General features: G+C 41.8%; 1 protein-coding gene across 2 annotated transcripts in view; it reads right to left on the bottom strand.

The window, feature by feature from the left end:
- TRIM24 (tripartite motif containing 24) overlaps nucleotides 1-25448 on the bottom strand; it is a 79422-nt gene that overhangs the window by 35509 nt on the left and 18465 nt on the right. For both annotated transcript variants that reach the window (XM_041002535.1, XM_041002534.1), the window contains exons 2-6: nucleotides 12776-12894; nucleotides 8610-8757; nucleotides 4498-4630; nucleotides 3501-3617; nucleotides 2384-2498 (exon numbers count right to left, since the gene is read on the bottom strand). In XM_041002535.1, coding sequence (XP_040858469.1) covers nucleotides 2384-2498; nucleotides 3501-3617; nucleotides 4498-4630; nucleotides 8610-8757; nucleotides 12776-12894 — 632 coding nt within the window. The remainder of the gene's footprint in view (nucleotides 1-2383; nucleotides 2499-3500; nucleotides 3618-4497; nucleotides 4631-8609; nucleotides 8758-12775; nucleotides 12895-25448) is intronic.

Below are 25448 nucleotides of genomic sequence, written 5' to 3' on the forward strand. Positions count from 1 at the left end.
GTGAACCAGTGGACGCAAGATCTTTCCTTCTCTGGGCGAATTTGCCTTTCAAGTAACAACAACATAAATATTTCAAAACATGATAATAGTGATAACAACAATGGGAGCACACAGTGTAGTGTGGCATGTTAAACCATCAACAAAGGTGGCATCATATGTGGTACCACTTTGTGTCCTAACTGTTGCACCTCTGATCCAGTTCCCTACTAATGAGCCTGGGAAAACAGTGGATGATGGCTCAAGTACTTGGATCCCTGCATCCACGTGGGAAACCTGCAAGAAGCTCTAGGCCCTTGGCTAAATTTAGGAAAGACTCCACTGTTGCAGTCTTTTGAGGGCGTGACCATCGTATGAAAGATCTATTATAACTGTCCTTTACTAACAAATGGAAAATAATCATATAGTCATAATAGTGATGATCAATTCATTTTTTTTTTTAGATTTATTTATTGGAAAGTCAGATATACAGAGAGGAAGAAAGACAGAGAGGAAGATCTTCCGTCTGGTGATTCACTCCCCAAGTGAGCGCAACAGCCAATGCTATGCCGATCCGAAGCAAGGATCCAGGAGTCTCTTCCGGGTAGCCCACACACGGGTGCAGGGTCCCAAGGCTTAGGGCCATCCTCGACTGCTTTCTCAGGCCACAAGCAGGGAGCTAGATGGGAAGTGGAGCTGCCGGGATTAGAACTGGCGCTCAGATGGGATCCTGGTGCTTTCAAGGCAAGGACTTTAGCCGCTAGGCCACGCCCCTGGGCCCAATCAGAATCATTCTTTTTTTTTAAAAGATTTATTTCTATTATTATTTTTTTTTTTATTGGAAAGGCAGATATACAGAGAGGAAGATCTTCCGTCTGATGATTCACTCCCCAGGCAGCCGCAATGGCCGATGCTATGCCAGTCCGAAGCCAGGAGCCTCTTCCGGGTCTCCCACGCGGGTGCAGGGTCCCAAAGCTTTGGGCTGTCCTCGACTGCTTTCCCGGGCCACAGGCAGGGAGCTGGAAGGGAAGCGGGGCTGTCGGGATAGAACCGGCGCCCATATGGGATCCCGGGCATGCAAGGTGAGGACCTTAACCACTTGTGCCACCGCACCAGGCCCCAGATTCACTTATAGGTCTAATCATTTTTCCTTTTTTCCTCTTTAAAGATCTAATGTTTCTTATGTTCAGTCAAGTTTGGAAACAAAGCCATAGTAAGTGTATGAATTATCAATATATAGGAAAGCAAATCAAAGTGATGTTTGCTTTTTAAACAGATTTTAAAACTTTTCAATTTTTGCTTAAATGTTCCTATCTTTAAAAACAAGCAAAAGTTCCCAATACCTTGAAAAAGTGTTGCTGTAAATCGAATATGATTCCATCTGCTCAGAATACTTCCTATTTAATTTTGTAACTACTTGCACGCAAAAGAACACAATTAGTTCAGCCTTTGTTTCTCAGCTGTACTTCTCCAGGAAGGAGACTATTTTCTCAGAGACCTTGTAACCTACTCTACAATCAAACAGATTAAGCTGAATTATTTCTAAGTCTCCTTTTTCCTACTATCTCAATATTATAGAATTCTTTTATCTGCTTGTTCTAAATTACCTTCCAATTTTGATTTTTCTACATCAATAAAGATGATGTGATTAGCCCTTAGTAGTGAGAAAGAATGCACAGATGGTCCCTGGTTATTATTTGAAGGCAGACACTGACTTGGATTTTGACCTCAGCTGATGAATACAGTACTTTTTATACCTGAAATAAGAATCATTCTAAAATGTGTCTGGATCATTTTTGAAGGATGCTTTCACAGAATCCTAAAAAGAGCAGGTGCCACATTCTATTTCCTAATTTATAACAAGACTAAAAGAGCTATCATGTATCATATCATGATTTGATCAATGCTTAGAAAGGCAGTGATAGGGAACTTTATTGTTCTATGACCATAGGAATCCTTTCCAACATAAATTAAGATGGTGATGATGCCACTGGATGATAAAATTTTACCGGTGTACCATCATATAAGGCATTAACTAAAATCTCACATGCAACTAATGACTGTGTATACTGGAGAAACTGCACAGCTTCCCAGGAATATCTTTTCCAATACATCCTATCATTGATGCAAGGTAGTGATTTTAATAAAACTCAAAAATTGAAGTCTTCAACATTTGCCAAGATCACACGCATGGCATTGTGTGGGGAAGAAAACAAGGAGGAGCAAACACTTCTAGTGTTATTAATGACCCATAATCTGTTGCTTTCAATGTAGACTCCGGCAAGAGGAATCTCGTGCATGGAGAATTATTGAATAAATAACGCCATGAGGGCTAAATTCACAGATTCACAAACACATTCAGAAATATGTTGAATTGCTTCATAACACACAGAGGGCCAGAACTTACCTCTAGCTGATGCAGGAGAGCTTTTCCTTTCTTATTTATTTCTACCATCAATGTAAATATAGCAACTTTAATATCCTGTTCCACCTGTTTTTGGTTTTGATTGACTTCAATTATTCTAGAAATTAGATGAAAAAGGAAAAACTAAAATTTATGTCTAATACTTAATTTTTATTTCAATACCCAGATAGAGATGTTTTCAGTCCGTCAGAACCTTATTTTAAAAATTATACTTTGAAGATAATTATTCCGGGTTACCTACCTACTGAATTTCATATTAGACTCAAAGTACAAGAAACTGAAAAAAAGAAATCAGAAAAATATGGCTTCAAAGACACCCAGGAAAATCAAACTACAGAAGGATTAATGGGAGGGAGTTCTACCAAAAGAACCTGAAAAAAGATCCATTGTGCTTATGAATAGACTCTACTGTATTCACTGCAATAGAAACAGAGAAATAAGACAGGTACAAATAAGGAGGCAGCGGAAGGAGGAACCCCAAACCTACAAAAGCGTACTGTGGAAAACAAAAACAAAACAAAAAACACACACAAAGAGATAATATTTTCAATAATCATGGTAGCTTTTAAACTTTTATGGTTGAAAATTTTCCAATTCAGGGCCCAGCAGCATGGCCTAGCGGCTAAAGTCCTTGCCTTAAACACGCCGGGATCCCATATGGGCACCAGTTCTAATCCCGGCAGCTCCACTTCCCATCCAGCTTCCTGCTTGTGGCCCGGGAAAGCAGTCGAGGATGGCCCAAAGCTTTGGGACCCTGCACCCATGTGGGAGACCCGGAAGAGGCTCCTGGTTCCCGGCTTCGGATCGGCACAGCTCCGGCCGTTGCCCTCACTTGGGGAGTGAATCACCAGACAGAAGATCTTCCTCTCTGTCTCTTCTCCTCTCTATATATCTGACTTTTATAAACATAAATATTTGTAAATATTTATAAACATAAATAAATCTTTAAAAAAATTTTTCCAATTCAAAGTTTTTAGAGAAACCCTTTCAAACACATTTATTATTAGTCATTTCTTAACTTGATATTTCACAGTGAATTAAAATGTTCTAAAATTGAATACATTTAACACCTGTAAAAATGAATATAATATGAACTTACCTGTTTTGAATCTGATTTCCTGTAAATTTTATGTACTTTGTCTTTTCCATTAGTTTGGTGATTAGTGTGTCTATTATCACTTTCTGGTTCTGAAAAGCTTCTTCTATAAATTGGTATCTGAAAAAATAAGCAAATTATTTAATGCAAGTATTTTAAAAAGTCCCAAAGTACAGATATAACTAATGATACAATTATAGAAGATATTGAAATGTTTTAAAATATCAAATAGGACCACAAAGGCAATTTTCCCTTAAATTATTCTTGAAACAAAAACAGGAGTCACACATTTTCGCAGATACATTATGTTCATAATTTGATAACTCTGAATGCGCACCGTAAGTGTACATTTTAAAGAGCACTTATTTTAACACTTCTCATTGTGTCGCCATCCAATGTAAGAGTGCAGGACTCAGCTGTCTCCTCTGCTCTCTATAGTGGAGACTAGAACAAACTAGAAAACACACACTTGATTCCAAGACCATCCAATCTAATTCCAGCCAGATGGGGACATAAAAGTATGGTGACCCAGCATTACAACAGCTTCCCCTTTCCCAAAAAGGTCAGAAATCTAGCTTCTATTTTTTCCTTCCAAATAAAATGTCCTCACATAACTGCAATGGCCTCTAGCACCAGGTATCTGCAGTGTGTGGTGTGGGCCAGTGATTCTCTACTCCAAGCAATGTTGCGCCAAGACATGTGGCATCTATGGACACATTCTGGGGTGTTAAAACAGTGGAAAGAAGAGAGATCTCCTTGGTGAGGTGAGGCTCAAGGATATTGCTAATCACTGTATAATACACAGAACATTACTCTATAATGAAAAATTAGCAAGCCCCAAATGTCAATATTGTGTAAGCTGAGACACTGTGGTCTAGACCAGCATACTTGTGGTCAAGCCAAACAGCTGCAGACAGCCCTGTGGATGGAGTGGCAGCCGTCCTGCAGTCCTCGCAAAGCTGTCTGACACATCTGTGTGTAGAATCAAAGATGCTGGTACCTATGTTCCTTATGTTCTAACAGCTGGCAATCCCGACATGTCAGTTTGTCACATGTCTCACAGTAAAGTTTCAACTGCTCCTTTTTATGAAAAGGACAAAACACTGGCCGCTGACTGGTCACACCAACTGCCTCTGCAGAGAAACAGGAGGCAAAAGAGAACATCAACACAACTGAAAAAGAGAAATGATTATGTATGATCTACTACACTTGAAATTCAGATCTTAAAGGAACAGCCATAATTTCATCTTTACCATAACTAACATGAGGTGTTACAGATAAGAAAATACTAACCATCTTAAAGCATTTTTATTACTAAGCATCTGAAGAAAAGATAATTAAACTTTAATGTTCCAAGTTAATTTTGGGACCAACAGAACAGTCATACGTGGTGAAAAACATGCTTTATTGAATAACAAGTCTTAATGTTCTTGAAAAGTATGAAGCACTTAAGATATTTTCAAAATTCAAAGCATGGAAAGAGATCTTTTGGCATCAATTTTAAAAACTGAATTAAAGTAAATGGAATAATAAATATTCCATTACCCCACTTCTGCAAAAATCCTAATAAGAAAATAAATATCTTTGTGCTACTATATTGTAGTTTCCCATGTGACATCACTAGTTTTCAGAATTGAGATAAAACTAGGAAGTGCTTATGTTACTATGTTAAATGGAACACAAATGTAATGACTTACTATATATCAAACATGAACTACCTCACTAGTAACTAAAAAAAAAAATCCAAATATTTAAAAAATAGTATTATCAGAGAAAACAATGCCTAATGCCCAGTGGGTCTTTCTCTGAATATTTAGTTTAAGAATATTTACTTTAAAGGAAAAACAACCTAAGACGGGAAGACAGGCGAGAAGGAAAGGAGTCATCCAACTACCAGTCAATGAAGCATAGGATGCCATAGGATGTGGTTAAGAACCTGCATTTTCTAACACATTGGACACTCAGTACCATCTCAATTAACTTGATGATGTTGTAAATTGTTGTTGAAGTTGTATTGTGGCTTTTCATTGGAGGGGATGATATTCTGCCAGCTCTAATTTCAGACCAGGGATGGTCTCCCAATGAAACTGTTGATTTTACCTGGACAGTAAGATGCTGGACTCTCTGCATGCTCCATGCCCACAAAGAAGGAATCATGACTGGATATGAACTGTATTACTATAACAGCGTGAAGGAATCCTACATGGGGGGAGGGCTTTTTGGAAGGGGTTGGGAGAATCCCAGAGCCTATGAAACTGTGTCATAAGACAAAAAAGAAAGAAAAAAGACGGGAAAACAGAGAAGAAGAAAGGGAATCACCCATCTACTGGTTCACTCGCCAAATGCCATGCTCAGGCCAGAAAAGCTAAGAGGTGCCATGCGTGTGGCAGGGACCCAGCTGGAACCAACCTGCTGCTTACGCAGGATGTGCAATAGCAGGAAGCTGTATCAGCACCAGACGTGGGATTTGAATTCAGTTACTTCCCTAGCAGTGGTTTCCAAGTACCACCAGAAGGCTCACTTTAAGCTTTCTCTTTCAAAAACATTGAATTGTTAAAAATATTTTTTTTAATTTGCTGGAGAGGCAGAGAGAGAGGCAAGGAGCCAAGACAGAACCATTTGCTGGTTCACTCTGCAAACTGCGTGTTGCAGCTGGACCTGGACCGAGACTAGTACCAGGGGGTAGGAATACAATGCCCGTCACCCAAATGTCCTAAGCCATCACTGCTGCAACCCAGGTCTTCACCAGCACCAAGAGCTGGAAGCAGCAACAAAACCCACACACTCGGATGTGGGCTGCAGGTCTCTGAAGTGCTAAATACTTGCTACTCCTTTTTTTTAAAATAAAGATTTATTTATTTTTATTGCAAAATAAGTTTTTGTTTTTGAAGATTGCTCCAAAAACACTTTTTTGTCTCAGGCTTGGCACAACAGTTTGAGGGCTAAATCCTCACCTTACAATGCTGGTTCATGTCCCAGCTGCTCCACTTCCCCCATACTGCTTGTGGCCTGGGAAAGCAGTCGAGGATGGCCCAAAGCATTGGGACCCCACACCTGCGACGGAGACCAGGAAACAGCTCCTGGCTCCTGGCTTCACACTGGCTCAGCTCCAGCCATTGTGGCCATAAGGAGAGTGAACCAGAGGGTGGAAGATCTTTCTGTCCTTCCTTCTTTCCATAAGTCTGATCTTCCTTTCCAATAAAACTAAATCTTTTTTAAAAGATTAGTTATACTTCATACGATACACTGTCATGGTTTTTACTTTAAATTTTTAATTCTTATATAAAATTTATTTCATCAGTCCTTACAAAGACTTTCAATATGTGCCGGAAAGCAGAATAAACTAGTAGGCTCAGATTTTCTGACTGTAATAAATTGATGCTGTAGGGCAAGATATACAAATATAACGAAAGCATGGGAGGAAAATTCATTGTTCATTTAAAAGAATTGTTGGGTAGGGATTGGCATCTTAAGCTGCCACCTTTGGTGCTGGCATCCCTTCAGAGCACTGAATCAATTCCCAGCTGCTTTGTTTGTAACACACCTCTCTGTCTGGTTAAGTCCTCCCCACCCCCGCCCCGCCCCTGTCAACCAACACTCTGCATTTCCTTTCTCATTAAAGTCGTTTCAAAGTTCCTTCAACATGTCATTACATCCATTGCCTACTATTTCAATTTAGGTTTGAATTGGACAGAATTACCGAAACCTAGGTATCTCTCAACTTCTATGTACACCCACTCGGTCTGCCAAGATGAGTTTTATGGCCTACATTGCACATTACTTTGAGTCTACTAAGCAATCCTGTTTCCACAGCTGCAATTCTGTTTCAACTGGAGGTACCTGGCTTCCAACCTAAACCTTAAACTCAGGTTGGCACTCCTCCCATGTGCTCTAACAGAACTTATTTGATGAAACAGTACCTATTTGCTTATGATCTTCATTATCCTGTAGCCCTGTCTCATTCACCTTTCATCCCTTGTACTTAAACTTCCTGGAACACGGAGTAGTTGTACAAACACTGGTTGACTTAAAGAAAAAGCAGCAGTGGGGCTGGTGGGGCACAGTATGATTAGCCGCCAGCAGCATTCCTGGACTCTCAGAGCACGAACTCCAAGTCTCAGTTGCTCTATTCTGATCTAGCTCCCTGCTGATGTACTAGGGAAGGCAGAAAATGGTCCAGATAATCACATGCTTGGACCCTGTGCACAGACCCAGATGGAGATCCAGGTTCCGGTTCTGGGCTACAGTCAGCCCTGGATGCTATGCCCATGTATGTAGAGAACCATTGGATAGAAGATCTTCTTTGCTTCTCACCCATTCTTTCAAATAAAAATTTTGAGAAAGCAGTAAAATGGCTTTTAAACAAAAGTGCAGTAACAAACCCTAAAACTGAAATTCCGATATATGACACAGATGAACCGTTGCAATACGCTACATGAAAAAAGCCACAATATCAACACACAAATATTGTATAATTTCCCCTGTATGAAATAAACAGAAAATGAAGGTTAGATACAGAGGACAGTAGGGGAAGTAATCAGATTTATTACTTAATGGGCAAAGAGATAAAGAGAAATTGCTTAAGGTAAAAATGAAAATTTTAAAAACAGATTCACAAGACTGCAAATGCAATCAATGCCACTGAACTAGATACTTAAAAATAATGAAAATGTTAAATATTGGGTTATTTTGGCAAAGTATGTTAGGGAACTTTGCATTAAAAACATAATAAAAATCCAGAAACCGTAGAAACATAAAATGCCAACATCTTTGGTTATCTATTTATCATCCAAATATGAGCGGGTTTATCTACAAGAGCATCAGAATGAAGAATGTTATAAAACTTTTAAATCTGTTATTTGTCACCTTCGAACTAAGTAATAATGGAGAAAAAGAAAAAACAAGTATTAGAAAATTGTCTTCATGTTTGCAACAAAAAGCAGTGGGAAGACAGGACTGAAGGACATGCTTTACGCTAACCTATATATACAAACACTTCTATTTCAAGTAACACGCGGATGTTTGTATTTAAAAACAACAGTGTTCGCAGTGCATCAAAGTTTATTAAAACAAGCAATACCCAAAGCAAAATGCACAAAACCGATCTGTTACCTGGAGATACTTCCTCTTTCTGTCTTACGGTGTGGTCTTTTGTGAATTTCACCCTTTGATGAGCTCTGATACATGTCTTACACAGCCATTCAACACACTCTACACAAAATCCATTAGCTTCTGCATTGTCCTCACAGCTTGTACACACCTAATAAAAGAAATGTGTCATCTAAATTTTCCAGATAATTGAAAAGCTCATCATACCATGATAAGCTCTTACCAGTGTTTGTGAATTTAAATTGATAACTATTTAATTATAAACATAATAAACAGGATTATGCACAAGCAAGACTATAAATACATTTTCTCCTTCTTTTCATACCCTAACACTCTAGGCACTATACCACATTTGAGGATATATACAATTAGGAACAGCAAACACGGACATTTGCCCTTATGATAGTCTCACAAATGCACCATAGGTGTGAATTTTTTTTCCCCACTAACTAGCTTAGTAATCGCAGAGCAGCTGCAAATAATCACAGTAGTATCTTCACTACAAACCAAGAAGTGCCAGCATGGAAGGGTATGAGAAGTGTTTGGGGGACAGGAAGGCTGGCAAAGACTTTTCCAAAGGAGACGGTATTGGCATCATGATATGAAAGTCACGTCACCAACTACTGGATGAAAAACCTTCTTGGCAAGAGACTGCATGGACTCAAAGTCAAGAATAGCAGAGGAAGGCAGGTTGAACAAACTAAAAGGAATCTAGTGTGACTGAAGTGGAGACATCAAGGAGGAAAGAGAGGGAGTGGGCAACAGAGGGAGTGGGTGGCAAGGCAAGGAAGAGCCAGGCCAGGAGAGGTCACACGGTCATGCTGATCTTTGTCCACAGCTGCCTAGTTAAAAGCAAGTGCGGCACGGCCTATTTGAATTTTAGTATCGCTGCTGCTATACTAAAAAATGTAGCGAGACTATAATGTGTAGAAATTCTGTGAACATACCTTATTTTACAAGTTTCATTTTGCACTGCATGAATGTTTCCTATCTACCTGTATGAATTTAACTTATACATGAATTTTTCTATCTAGTTGTGCAAGCTTAAATTGGAAATTCAGTTGGCTAAACACAAAAACTGAAGCAAAACTGCTTACTAAGTAGGAGCATTAATTACAAATTTAAAAAGTGTTTCGTGGCACTTAAATAGTTACTAAAGTGATGGACTGACTGTCTCACGTGGGAATATCTGGATTTAAGTCCTAGCTCCTGACACCAGCTTCCTGCTAATGCAAAATATTGGGAAGCAGGAGTGACAGCTCAACTGAATCAAGATAGTCAAATAGGGTAAGGACTTGTTTTAACAGACAAACAGCAGCCAGGGTGAAGCAGAAGGGCACATTCAAGAAAACAGGAGAGGACAAAATAACAGAGGTGCAATTGGAGACTGACAGGCACAGGAGGACACAATGGTGTGGAGTTGCAGTGGCATTTAGCAAGTGGTGTTCTGAACTATCAGCAGCCAGAACTCACCAGCACCAAGGTGGGAAGGGGCTTCTAATGGCAGACAGAGCAGAAGTCCCAGACGGGCAGTGCAAGAACAGGGTGGATTTCACACCCAGTCCACCTGCTTGGGCCTATTTTGGTGCCATTTGTGTAAGGAGGAAAGTATTATGGACAAGACTGCACATGGCATACACTGAGCTGGGAGTGAACTCATTTCTGGCTCACTGAACTGCAACAACGTAGCATCCTACAGGTTCAAACCAAGATGGATCCAAGCAGACTTCTGACCTAATGGCCAGCAGATCAAGAACCCTAGTAGAGGTACATCAGGTGTCGTTTTGTACGGAGTGGAAAATAATACAGACTTTGGCAAAGTATGGATCAAAAATAGGTCCAAGTTGTCCTCAGACTTAACAGTGAACAGGTTCCAGTAGGACTAGCAGCGCTAACAACCTAGCTATTTAGGATACCTGTTGTCTCACTAATCCCAGGAACTGCTCTAACACAGGAAGTAGAGACTGGCGAGCCAGGAGACGGAGCTACAGAGACTATGGTGAACGTCTAACATAAAAACCCAGACCTGGAACTCACTGGAGGGAGTGGCACAAGTGACTGCAGACAAAGAGCCATGTACAACCACAATAAGTAAAATCGAACTGTAGGACCTGGTGGTGTGGCCTAGCGGCTAAAGTCCTCGCCTTGAATGCCCCGGGATCCCATCTGGGCATTGGTTGGAATCCCAGCTGCTCCAATTCCCATCCAGCTCCCTGCTTGTGGCCTGGGAAAGCAGTTGAGGATGGCCCAAAGCTTTGGGACCCTGTACCCTTGTGGGAGGAAGCTTCTGGCTCCTGGCTCCATATTGGCACAGCACCAGCCATTGTGCTAACTTGGGGAGTGAATCATCACACGGAAGATCTTCCTCTCTGTCTCTCCTCTCTGTATATCTGACTTTCCAATAAAAATAAATCTTTAAAAAAAGAAAATCGAATTGTAGACCTGTGGGTGACACAGCTTAGAAACCTGCCAAGGAGAAGACTCTGCTAACAAAAAGTTCCAAGAGCAAAAGAGAGAAAAGCACAGTGAATATTACTGAAGACTCCCCTGCAAAGGAACAAACCCTTTGCCAACCTCAGTTCACTGAGGAAGACATCGAGAAAATGGGGATGTTCAATTCAAAACACTTGTTGTAAAGCTTCTTAAGAAGCACGTAACAAAATTCAAAAAATTTAAAGTACATGTCACATAGGAAAAGCTGAGCTTCAGATTGGCTCAGCTCCAGCCATTGTGGCTGCTTGGGGAGTGAACCATCGGCTGGACAGCATTGCGGACACTTGGAGAGTGAACCATGGGACAGAACATCTTCCACTGTCTTTTCTCTGTATATCTGCCTTTCCAATGAAAAATAACTAAATAAATCTTTAAAAAATGATTGCATTAATTTAATTAAGAATCAAGAGGGCAGTGGGTAAAGCTACAGTCTGTGATGCCAACAATCCATGAGTGCCATTGCCTGTCTTGGCCATCCTACTTCAGATTCAGTACCCTTCTACTGACCTGGGAAGAGCAGTTGAGGTTGTCCTATGTCTCTGATCCCCTGCACCCATGTGGGAGACCAATAAGAAGCTCCAGAGCTGGCTTTGGGTTGGCTCAGCTCTGGCTACTGTGACCATTTAGGGAATGAGCCAACAGATCAATGATCTTTCTCTTTGCTTCTTCCTCTTTGCAATAACAATTAAAACAAACAAAAAAAATAAAACAAAGTCTGGCACAGAGGCATAGTGGCTAAAGTACTTGCCTTGAATGTGCCGGTATCCCATATGGTCACTGGTTCTAATCCTGCTGGCCCTACTTCCAATCCAGCTCCCTGCTTGTAGCCTGGGAAAGCAGTCAAGGACAGCCCAAAGCCTTGGGACCCCGCATCCATGTGGGAGACCTGGAAGGGACTCTGGACTCCTGGCTTTGGTTTGGCGCAATTCTAGTCATTGCAGCCGCATGGGGAGTGAATCAGCAGACGGAGGATCTTTGTCTCCGTCTCTCCTCCTCTCTGTATATCTACCTTTCCAATAAAAATAAATCTTTAAAAAAAAAAAAAAGGAAAATAAAACCACCTCTTGATAAGTACATATAGCTAATAACCATTTTCCCTTCAGATTTAGTCTTTTCAGATCTGCTGCAAATTAAAATAGCAACCTACAGAAATTATCAATGAACCATGACTCACAAGTAACTAATATACTGTAAGTAGCCTATGCTATCATATCTAAACATTGAACATCTAAACTTAGGGGACCAATGGGGAGGTAAGCAAAGAAGAAAAACATTGGGAAACTTAATTCAAAGTTGTGAACAATGCTATGAGATGACATTTTCCAGAGTGAAATCAAAAAGAAAAGACTGTTTTAGAAAACTATTGTTCGAAGAAATGCTGTTTTTCATATATCATTATAGAGTTCATCATTAAAATAGAAAAAAAAAAGGGTGGTTTAAAAAATTATCTACACACAAAGTTCAAGAAATGAAGTAATTACTACAGAGTAATGACTGAGTGTGGAGGACAGATGGCACAGATGCACTCAAGGGATTCTGCATTTGGACTTTCATTTCTTAAGAAGCCAATCTCTATTGCTTACTTTGAAAATATTATCAATACAATCCCATAAATGAATGGCCTAATGTTTTAAGTTGCCAAGGGGAAGCAAATGTCAAGACTTCAACATACTTACCTGATTAGACTTTTCTACTGTACTGCTGGGAACCTCGGTGGTGTCCTTCACAAAAAAGTTGTCTATGATGTGTCTCTCTGCACATTCTTGGCTGCAAACCGGGCATCGGATGACTCCAACTATGGAAAATAAAAATCACATCCAAAGCTTTAATGAAAATGTTGCTTTTGTGGTTATTAGCAGGTTAAATTACAGAGAATCAGAGTGAAAGTGAAAGGGTGAGAGAGATCTGTCCATCCATTGGTTCACTCTCCAATGGGTGCAGGGTCAAACACTAGAGCCACTCTGCTGGTTTTCTCAGGCAATTAGCAGGGAACTGGGAATGGAATAGCCAAGACTGGAACCAGCCCCTACATGGGGAAGTTGGCACTGCAGGTGGCTTTACCTACCATGCCACGGTGCCAGTCCCTGAGTAGGCTTAAGAAAGAGTTGTATGGATGGGTTCAAATGACATCCTCCTGAGACTGCAGATTCTTGTTGTGAGTGGCCGAAGGAGACCATCAGGTGGCCCGACTGCAGGGGCAGACTCTCTGGACAGACCACTGGGCAGGTGTGCCTCCCACCAGCCTTTGGTTTTGAGAATCCTAAAGCTGTAGTTTCAAGCTTTGGTTTAACCCTTTCTGGGAACTCCTTTTAGTCTGACTTTTTATTGTATGCCCTGGCCTACCAGGACATAATCTCATTCCTGTTCACCAGCTGCAGCTTCTCCTAACCACAAGGGTACCTGGCGAGTTCCCCTCCAGCCATCCAGACAGCCATGGCAGAGGCTGACAGCCGCTGCTGAGCAGCTGCTGGGGATCCATTTCATGCCAAGCAGAACGGAGGCACCTTACAGATCTTTTCTCCTGATCCTTTCAACAAACCCAGCATCTCTGCTTTTTTCCTTTCTGATTCTGCCTGTCACTTTTCACCACTGCTGCCATGTGTGGATGGTCAAACAGGGCTAGTATCAACCAACACACAGCTAAGCAGTCACAGGGACTGCCTGCACCCAGCCTTCAGATCTCTAAAAGTAAGCCATAAACCCCACTGAGGCCTGGTTTCATCATTCCTGTCCAGTCAGCATGGATATAATTCCTCAGCCATCTCTACATGCTGACCTTGAACTTCTCCCTGCCTCTACTTCAGCTTTCCAAACCCCATGGGAGCTGTTCTGCAGTGCGTGCAGCTGGTACAGTGAGCAGAGCTTGCTGAGGCTGACGTAGACATGGGCCAGCAGACCACAGGGCAGGCAATGGCAAACATCTATGTAAGGCTGCTGGCAGCAATCTCATGTAGGATGAAGCAGCCAGGGTGGTGAGGCGGTTGCATGCTCTGGTCAGCAGCATCAAGGACAGCTCTCCTGCCAGTTGGCAAGGAAATAAATGGTAACACCAGTAGGGGGGCTGCTGGGGCTTCCCTGCTTCACCAATACTCCTGTTGGTGAGCATTAAAACTGGGATTTGGGGCAGATTAGGTTGGGCAGTGCTAGAAAACACTCTGGCCTGCATGCGAGCTGGGTTAGGGGAAGAGCCAGGCTGGGATAAGGGGCATGCATGAGCCAGAGTAAACGCAGGCTGGCGGGGCTTTGCAATAGTATCAGCTAGCAGATGCTTGGACTAGGGGGCAAGTCCTGACAGACCACAGAACCAACTGGAAAGTCCATGATACAGGGCTGGGAATGGGCCAAGTAGGGAAACTGTGGGCACCCCTCGGGCTGCAACTCCCACTGGTGAGTATGGGAATCAGGGATGGGGGAGGGCCTGGCTGGACAGGCGGTGGTACACAACGGCATGAGTGTGGGCTGGACAGTGGGGTGGATCAAGCTGAACCAGCCTCTAACACCCTTTGATGTGTATGAGAGCTGAATGGGATGTGGCATGGACTGGCCCACTCTGTTGCACATACTGGCATGCTCAGGAACGAGGACTGAGAGTGGACCAGGTGAGGGTTACTGGGGATTGCAGAACTAGTCTGCAGTTCCTGCTGCTGTGTGTGAGGGCTGAGTGTGCAGTAGACAAGGCTGAGCCTGGCTGCAGCATCCACTGGTTGGCATATGTGATGGAGCTGGGAGAGGGCTGCAACCACCAGTTTGTGTGTGCTGATATGGGTAATAGTCCAAGCCAGATTCCACAAAGACAGGCACACACAGAGGGTCACCTCTGGTGAGTTTTTTTTTTTTTTTTTGGAGGGGGGAGCCCCAAATTGGATCACTGAACTCAGAACTCCAACCTCAGTGAAAATTACAAAATCTGTGGTCTAACCATGGAGTACACGTGTCGGAACTGGTCCTCCTAAGTTGCTGATGATGCTACAGCAGATGGCATGCCTAGATGCTCAAGGGCAACGTGACACTAGTTCATTGAGGCCTGCAGAGGACATCTAGTACCACGGAGGACACAACAAATTGTACAGCTGTCCTGGTCAAGCTTTGACAGCGAGTATTTGGGCAAATCCAGACTATAATACTTTCAGTGGATTTCCTTAACCTTGGAGCAATGAAATCAACATCTCAGAACAAAAGCACTTAAACAGTATCCTCAGAACATGTTCCATATCGGGGACCCTGGGATGACACAGGGTGGCTATCCCTGTTCTTGGGTACTGATGGGGTTGTGCTGTTGGTAGCAGCCCTCTCTGCTTCCTCCCCACTTTCTGCAGATATAGGAAGAAGAAAGGAAGTAGCTGTCTCCTTCACTTCCTCTATCCCTCAACCCTCCTCATTCTAATCACATGGGCATGCATCCCTCAACTATGTAAATATCATAGACAATAAAATGAACTTATTTTTTAAGAGGCTTCTTCAGCTTGATAACGAGTAACTCAGCAAAACCAACAGCTCATATATTTAGTGGTGAAATCCTGAATGCCTTCTGCTACAACTGGAGGAGTATCCACACACTACTTCTATTCAAAGCTTTTTCATTGAGTACACAAAAGATAAAGAAAATGCAAATGAATTGGAAAGGATCAACTAAAGCTACAGTCATAGCTGAAGTGAATTATACATAAGAAACAGAAAGCACATGCCAACACACCTGCTGAATAATAGGAAATGTTTTAACAATGTCTAAGATTTGTATCATGAAAATAAAAGAACTAATTATATTTAAAATATTCCTGAATTGGAGTTGGTGCTGATGTAGAGCAGGTTAAATCACTCTAGCATCCAATACCAGAATGTGGTTCAGGATGAGGATGCCATGCTTCCAAATCAGCCCCCTAACTAATTTGCTGAGAAAGCAGCAGAGAATGGCTTGACTATATAGGTGGTAACACTGATTTGGGAGACCTGGATGCAGTTCATAGTTCCTGACAATGTTAAACCTGGCCCAACACTGCCCACTGTGGCCATTTGGAGGGATGAACCAGTGGATAGAACACCTCCTTCTCTATGCTGCCATATGGCTCATCAGGTTAATCCCTATCCGCAAATGCCAGCACCCCATATAGGAGACAGTTTATGTCCCAGTAGCTCTATTTCTGATCCATTTCTCTGCTTATGGCCTGAGAAAGCAACAGTGGGTGGTCCTTGGCTTCTTGTACCCACTTGGAGGACCTGGCTCCCAGCTTTGGATTGGCTCAGTTCGGCCATTGTGGCCATTTGGGGACTGAACCACCAGATGAAAGATCTTTCTGTCTTTCCTTCTCTCCATAAATCTTTCAAGTAAGAATAAAGCCATATAGCCATATATAAGAATAAAGCTGTGGGCCTGGTGCGATGGCACAGTGGTTAAGGTTCTCGCCTTGCACGCCCCAGGATCCCATATGGGCGCCCGTTCTAATCCCGGTGGCCCCGCTTCCCATCAGCTCCCTGCCTGTGGCCCGGGAAGGCAGTTGAGGACGGTCCAAAGCTTTGGGCCCCTGCACCCGTGTGGGAAAGGAAGCTCCTGGCTTCGGATCAGCATAGCATTGGCTATTGCGCTCACTTGGGGAGTGAATCATCGGATGGAAGATCATCCTCTCTGTCTCTCCTCTCTGTATATCTGCCTTTCCAATAAAAATAAATAAATCTTAAAAAAAAAAAAAAGAATAAAGCCGTATATATACACAAACACACACATGCACACTCACACACACACACACACACACACACACACACACACACACACCTCCTTGTATTGGAACACTCAATATAACTAGGATTCTTCATCTCCTGAAGATTCAATGCAATTTCAATTGAAAGCCAAGCAGGCTTTTTACAGGAAATTGACTCTAAACTTTATATGAAAATGCAATGGGTAGAGAACACAAAAATAATTTTAAAGCATGACAAATTTGGAAAAATTACCCCAGAGGATCAGCACTATGGCACAGTAGGTTAAGCTGCTACCTGCAGTGTCAGCATTCCCTAGGCACTGGGTCAAGTCCTGGGTGCTCCACTTATAATCCAGCTCTCTAATGCACACAGGAAAGCAGGAGATGACCCAAATACACAGACCCCTGTACACTTACGTGAAACCCAAAAGAAGCTTTTGGTTTCAGCCTAGCTCAGCCACAGCCATTACAGCCATTTAGGGAGTATGCAAGAGGATGGAAGACTTCTCAAAATCTTAAAAAAATGAGAATCAAGATAGTGGAATATGGGGACGTAGAGTAATTGTGTAATGGAGACTATTATATCCAGACATGAGGATACAATGCAGTATGCATCTCTACTTCCAAACTAAAGATGGACTCCCAAAGGAACTGTTGAATATATCTTGACAATAGGGTGCTGGACACTCTGCCATTGTCCATGCCCACAACAATGGACATATGACTGTATGAAGTCACTTACACTATGGTAAGGATATAGGAAAACTCAGTGAGGGGATAAGGGTAGGGGATAAGGGAAATCCAAGCGCCTATGAAACTATCATAAAATGATAAAAATAATAAAAATAGGAAAAAATTTTAAAAAGATGTAGCACAGAATTGTAAGACAAAAATAGGCATTACAGAGAGAAGAGTCATCTACAATGGAAAGTAAGTTTAATTTGGGTCTCAATGACTGAAGATTTATGGAAAAGACTTCTACAGAAGTTGTAAATCATGGGCCTGGTGTGGTAGCCTGGTGGCTAAAGTCCTCGCCTTGCACACGCCAGGATCCCATATGGATGCCGGTTCTAATCCCGGCAGCCCCGCTTCCCATCCAGCTCCCTGCTTGCGGCCTGGGAATGCAGTTGAGAATGGCCCAGAGCCTTGGGACCCTGCACCTGTGTGGGATACCCAGAAGAGGCTCCTGGCTTCAGATCGGCTTAGTTCTGGCCACTGCAGTCGCACAGGGAGTAAACCAGTGGATGGATGATCTTTCTCTATCACCTCTCTGTATATCTGCATTTTCAATAAATAAATGGGGGAAAAGATCTGATATAAAAAAACATAAAAGGTAAAAAAAAATGTGATAAATCCTGTAACTTTTGCAGAAGAAATTAACCTCAAATACAAAGGAGACTAATATTGAAGTCCATCGCATTAAAACTATAAAATTCAAAGATTTAAAAGAAATTTCAAAAAGAATGGGCTATTAAGGACAAAAGCAAAATTGTTTACTTATTATTTCACATCATCCACAAATTCTAAGACAGTACAAAGCTGTCCAAGTGATAACTGCCTAGCTAGCATCTGAAACTTAATAAAATTAAGATGAACTAATTGTAAGCTATACTATCGATATGCTGTTTTCACTAATTTGACTATTTTAGGTACACCACCTCACTCACTTTTAATTCCAGAATTTACTTCGTTCATACAAACTTATTTTAAAACATGTAAGACACTTATGAATTGGAAAGAACTATTACAAAAAGTATATCAAATTTCACTTCTTTCCTTCTCATGAAATTCTAATGAATTTACTTTCTAGGGCCAGCATGGTGGCATAACAAGCTAATCCCCGGCCTGCCAGCACAAGCATCCCACTTGAGTTCTGATCTGTATCCCAGCTGCTCCACTTCCAATGCAGCTCTCTGCTTACTGCAAGGGAAAGCAGCAGCAGATGACCCAAGCCTTAGGGCTCTTGCACTCTAATGGGACACCAGGAAGAAGCTCCCGGTTCCAGCTCAGCTCTGGCTATTGTGGCCATCTGGAAGTGAACCAGTGGGTAGAAGGCCTCTGTCTCTCCCTCTCTCCACAAAAACTGACTTTCAAATAAAAATACTACTTCTTACTGTGGTAATGACCAACATTATGCTGTTTTCCATATTTATCCTTGCAACATTATTTCTTTTCCTGGTTCTTATTTTTCTTACAGAAAAAAGTAGTTTGCTACCACTATTAGATATGGCAGTTTCCTTTTATTCACTTAATACATCCTGCTGATCATTCAGCAGCACGAAACTCAGCTCATTCTCCTCACACTGTGGGGAGGAACCCTGATTATTCCCCATTCTCTTCTGATGGCTTTTTGCCAATCTATTACAAACAATGACACAATGAATAATTCTGTCTACACATCATCTTATACAAGTGCCAGATGAACCCTTAAAATAGATTCCTAAAAGTGGGTTTGTGGGTCAAAGGATAAAAGGAGCTGCACCTTGGGAATAGACAGTATGTAGCTCCTCAATGTATTCAGACTTTTAAATTTTTGTCTGATAAGTGGACAATTACTCTGACAGCTGTAATTCATGTACTCTTACTACTAAAAGTGTGGACATCTTTTCAAGAAGGCCATATGCAGCTGCACTGAGAGTGCCATTGCGTTGTTTAGATATAAAAACAGTAAAAATATGAGCTATTATGTAGAATTTACTGCTAGTAATTCTGATGGTATTCAGTACTTACTAAAACACATTTTTTTAAACATGAAGTACATAATTACATTAACTTCATTAGAATGAAGATTATTAGCATAACAGAGAAACAAACGTGAAATTGAATAAGTCATTTCCTTGTCTTACACTGATATTTCACCAAGGGGAAAGTGTTTGGCTTAGCAGTTGAGACCACAGCAGCAACATTCAGGAGCAGCGGGCCTGGGCTCAGTATCTGGCTCCAATCCTAGGTACAGCTTTCTGCTAACACCAAGCAGGGAAGGCATCAGTGACATCACGGAATTAGGTTACTGTACCCATGTGGATGACTTGGACTGAATTATTAGCTCCCAATTTCAGCCTGGCTCTGGGCACTGTGGGCAACTGGGGAGTAAATCAATGGTTGAAAGCTTACTCTCAGTCTCTCAAATTTAGAAGAAAGGAAAAAAGGGGAATGGAGAAGGACAACGAATTAGTGTCATAGTCCTTACCAAAATAATAAAATGCCCACAAAGCTAAAAACTGAACTGGAAATACCAATATTTCAAGTAGACTTTGTGAAACCAAGAAATGGGCCCAGTGTGATGGTCCAGCAGCTAAATCCTTGCCTTGCAAGTGCCAGCATTCCACATGGGTGAGTGGTTCATTTTCTGGCTACTCCACTTCCCATCTAGTTCTCTGCTTCTCGAGGGAGCAATGCAGGAGGACGGCCCAAAGTCTTGAGACCCTGCACTTGTGTGGGAGGCCTGGAACAGACCTCAGACAGGCCAAGCTCCACCCATTGTGGACATTTGGAAAATGAACCAGCCGACTGAAGATCCTTCTGTTTCCTTCTCACTGTAAACCTGCCTTTTCAAGAAAACTAAATATAAACAAATCTTAAAAAAAGAAAACCTAGAAATAAATCATATCGCATAGTAGTCCAGCCCCACTACTAATGAGAAACAGCGGAGTCTGAGGTAATGTTATCAGGAGACTGGGACAATCTGTTTCACTCCAGGTATGGAACAGTTAAGCAATGTAAGTTTGAACCAGGTTATGACAAAATCAAAGTGAAAAGAACAGAAATTAACTCACTAAAGTCTATGTAAATTTTAAAACTTCCAAGTTAGTTTGATACTCCAAAGAACCCTTTACCACCAATGGCAGTAACTATGACACAATTATCTTGTAACTATGTTGAGAACCAGCAGCCTAATCAGTAAGAGCGCTGTCATACAGAACAATGCAGCCTATGGAATTCAACGACTGTTTACATAACTCTCAGGGAGAAGCTGCTGCGTTCATTCATTTAGATTCAGGTTCATGAGGAATGGTTCATGGGCATCCGATGGGTTCCAAATTCCACCTCACAACTTCTTCAGTAGTTTGCGAATGGAAACTACTATCATGTGCTCTGGCCAGTAAAACTCAGTACCATTCTAACAGCAATCTGGTATTATCTGTCTCCTGATGCATTCTAACTTCTTACCTGAAAGATTTCATCTAAAATTAAGTAATGAACTTCCAACTCAGAGGAGAGAAACATATATACAAACCGACAATGCAGGTTATTTCACAATTTCACTGGTTGGTTCTAGAAAGTTCAAATAATGGGGGAAAAAAAAGACTAAACAGTGAATATTTTAGAATGAAACCTAGTAATCCAAATGCAATACACAGAATTTGCTTTGGGTTCTGATATGAACAAAGCAAATTTAAGAGACATTATGGAGAGAAGCAAGGACTTATAATAACAGCAAATAGCAAATTGAGTTAGTGATAAGATTACCAAGATGATCAAGTTTAGAATGTCATCATATAGACTAAAGATGATTTAGACCTTGAAATGTGACAAAAGTCAGTCCCTTAAGAGAATCTGGCACCCAGATTTACCACTTTATACAATTTAAATTGGGCCAAAACACAGAAGTATACTGGAAACATAACACATTCACAGGAGAAATAAAGAATTTCATAGAAATTGTCTGAAAAAAAAAAAAAGTTGGCTCAGGAGAGGCACATGGAAGGGGAGAAGGGGTGTCTTCTCCAACCCAGGTCTGGAGGTTACTCTGGAGAGCACCCAGCAGCATGGAAGGGTGGGGAGTAGACTCGGGCAGATGCCAAGGGCACTGGGTGCAAACCTCAGGCCACAGAGTGGCATGCTCTGTGGACTTGAGGTTGTGGATATGCAGGGAGATTGGGGAAATGGCACAGGTAAGGGTGAGCGATGACCTGTGGATTCATGCCCAGAATTACTGAAGGACATCACTGGAAAAGGCCATCATATGTGCAGGTGAGGAATGACTTCAGAAGGACTCCCAAGGACAAGTCCACTGCACTTGTAGGTAAGCAAGAGGACTGAGACCTGGCAGCTGAAGGGAAGAGATCAGAAGACCTCTGTGGGTAAAAGACCAATGCACCAGCGCACATGGGAGTTCTGTTCTGGGCCTGTTAGCACAGAGCATTGTGGAACACCACACACCAGCCCACATGAAAGCTACAGCTGAGGGTCTGCCTGGCAGATCTACATAACAGGACCTGACAGTGAGTGTCAGAACAGTGGATGGGTCACAGAGGTTGGGCAGTAACATCAATCAGCACGAGAGAGAACCAGGTCTGGGATTACAATCTGAGGGGAGAGGCCAGCAGCACAGTGGTCTAGTGGCTAAAGTTCTCGCCTTGAACGCACCAGGATCCCATATGGGCACATGTTCTAATCCCAGATGCTCCACTTCCCATCCAGCTCCCTGCTTGTGGCCTGGGAAAGCAGTCGAGGACAGCCCAAAGCTTTGGGACCCAAAGCAGTTGGAGACTTGGAAGAAGTTCCTGGCTCCTGGCTTTGGATCGGTGTAGCACTGGCCCTTGCGGCCACTTGGGGAGTGAACCATGGGACAGAGGATCTTCCTCTCTGTCTCTCCTCCTCTCTGTATATCTGCCTTTGTAATAAAAATAAGTTAAAAAAAAAAAAGGAATCAATGGGGATAGGTGGGCCCAATTCTGTGGAATTACAAGCTCTGCTAGATAGCTTAAGAATTGGGATGGTGAGAATCAAGATGGCAGGACAGGCTAGGACATATTTAAATGGATGAAGAAATATTTGCCAGAGAGGCACATCAAGGAATTAGAAGAGGACAATAGCAGAGGGACACCTGGAGACTGACAGACACAAGAAAGCAGCAGACACAATAGTGTGGTGTTCCATTCAGCAAACAGCGATCTGAACTCTACCACCAAGGTGGGAAGAGATGTCTACCGGGAGCTCCAGAGGAGAACCCAGACAAACTACCACCCATCCTGCTTGTCTATGATTTGACCAGCAGCAGAGACAGTGACAGGTATTAGGCAGTGCAGAAGTAGGGTGGATTTCGTAGCCCAGTCAGCCTCCCACAGCTGTATCGGGTGCCATTTTGTTTAAGAAGGCAAGAGTTATGGACAGTACTGTGCATGTATTGATATGAGAGTGAAATCATTTCTACCTCTGTGAATTGCAACAACATGACATCCTACAGGTTCTACCCAATATAGATCAGGGTAGCCCTCAGGCCTGATAGCTAGCAGATCAAGAACTCTAGTACTGGCACATCAGATGTCATCTCTTACAGTGTGGCAAAAGCTTTAAGACTGCAGTGACAACAGTGAGCTGCACATGTGCTGACCTCGGTGAGAACTCACTCAGCTCAGTGTATTGCACTGGTCCACACTGAAGATAATACTGCTTTGGCATCATATGAGTCAAAACAAGTCTGTGTGGCACTCAGACCTCACAGACAACACTTCTGGCAAGATCAACACCACCAACAACCTAGCTATATAGGATACCAGGTGTCTCCATAATCCTGGGACCTACTCCAACCACAAGTGGGAGGAAGATTATACAATAATGGTACAAACTCAGCACAATATCACAGGAGGTGAAGACTGGTGAGCCACGAGCTGGGGCCTTGGAGATCACGGTGGAAGTCTACCATAAGAACCCAGACCTGGAACTTGCTGGAGGGACTGGCATAAATGACTGCAAACAAAAGCTGTTTACCAATCACAATAAGTAAAATTCAACTGTAGGGCCTGTGGGTGACACAGCTTAGAAACCTGCCCCAAGGAGAAGAATCTGATAACCACAAGGACAATGACCAAGAGCAAAACAAGAAGAGACAAAGGCACAAGGAATATTATTGAAGACTCCCCTGCAAAGGAACAAAAGCCTTTGCCAACCTCAGAGCTAACTAAGGAATACACTGAGAAAATGGGGATTCTCAATTCAAAACACTTGTCATAAAGTTTCGTATCAACAACGAGAAGCACATAATGCAAGAGTTCAAGGAATATGTCATACTGCAAATGAGTCCAATGAAAATTGACATATCAGAAATGAAGAACACAGTGGAGCAAAGTACAGTGGAGAGGCGCCAAAAATGGAATGAAGCAAGCAGAAGAATCACAGACCTGAAAGATATTGCCTGTCAGTCACCAGGGGGAAACAAAAACTGGGAAGCAGAGCTGGGTCAAGCTAAGAAAAAGTATTCAAGAATTAAAATACACTATGAAAAGGCCAAATAGAAGTGTCATGGGAGTCCCAGAAGATGCAGAAAGAGAGCTGAGTTTAAAAATGTATTCAATGAAATAGTAAGGGGAAATGTCCCTAATCTAGAGAAAGAATTGGGAAACAACGTCCAGGAGGGGCACAGAACTCCCAACAGGATCAACCAAAAGCGATCTTCACCATGCCACATGATAATCAAACTCTCTTTAACTGAACATAAGGAAAAGATCCTTAAACGTGCACATGAAAAAAATTCAATTGATCAATAGAGGAAAGGTAATCAGACTCACAGCTGACCTCACAGGAAATTCTATAGGCAAGAAGAGAATGGTGTGGCATATTCCAGATGCTAAAAGCAAAATATTGTCAACTTAGAATGATGTACCCAGCAAAACTTTCCTTTGAAAAGGAAATAAAATTCTTTCACAGCAAAGAAAGTTAAAAGAATATGCATACACCAAAACCAAAGGCAACTATGAAGAACATCCCAGTGAAGTAACAGAAGACTAAATCAATAAACAACCCATTGCTAACATGATAGGACCAAATTACCACCCATTCATATCCACCCTGAATGTAAATGGATTAAAACAATCAAACATGACAGATAAGTAGACTAGATATAAAAAACAAAACCCATCTATTTGTTGCCAACAGGAGACATATCTCACCAAACATCAGTGGAAACTGTTTCATGTAAAGGGGACTTGGGGAGAGGAGAAGGGAAATTACAGGACCTATGGAACTGTATCATAAAATGGTAATAAGAATAAAAAGTAAAAAGAAACAAGTCTACTGTCTCTGCTGAGACAATCTCTGTCATAATAATGAAAGGAACAGACTAACACAGTAAAACTTTAATAAGCTCATAAAAATAAAATGAGGAAGTCTTTCATATAGATTATCAGCTGATAAACATGAAATGATAGGATAAGCATTTTTACATCACAGGAACAAAGGTAAGAATCAGTGGGTGTCTATCTATGAATTTGGAACCCAAACACTAAGTCCCTAATAAATAATCTCGCATGAGATATTTTAACTACAAAAGGCACTGAGAGAATACTTCCTTGAAGACAAATCTGCAGTCATCTTAAGTAAATGATCAAAGCCAATACTAATAATAATGGGAGAGAATTTTAATGTAAAGCACTGAAAACACACCACCTGTACCCAAACTGATGTATCACTATGGATACAGAAGAAACATCCCACTGGTTTACCTTTGTGTTCTTTAGGAATATTATACAGTTCAAGTATAGCTTTATGTAAGACCTTGTTACTTCCTTTTATAATCAAGCATTTCTCAAATACTCTGAGTTCTGCCTCCTTCTGTGTCCCTCCTAGGTTCTGACCCTGACCATCTTGGGCCTTTGCAGCAGATTGATTTTGGCAGGGGACTCTCTTGCTGCTATTTCCAAAAGTTCAAGAATCG

Source organism: Ochotona curzoniae, unplaced genomic scaffold (assembly GCF_017591425.1).
Source record: "Ochotona curzoniae isolate NIBS_2020 unplaced genomic scaffold, NIBS_Ocur_1.0 scaffold_2476, whole genome shotgun sequence".
NCBI classification, from domain to species: domain Eukaryota; kingdom Metazoa; phylum Chordata; class Mammalia; order Lagomorpha; family Ochotonidae; genus Ochotona; species Ochotona curzoniae.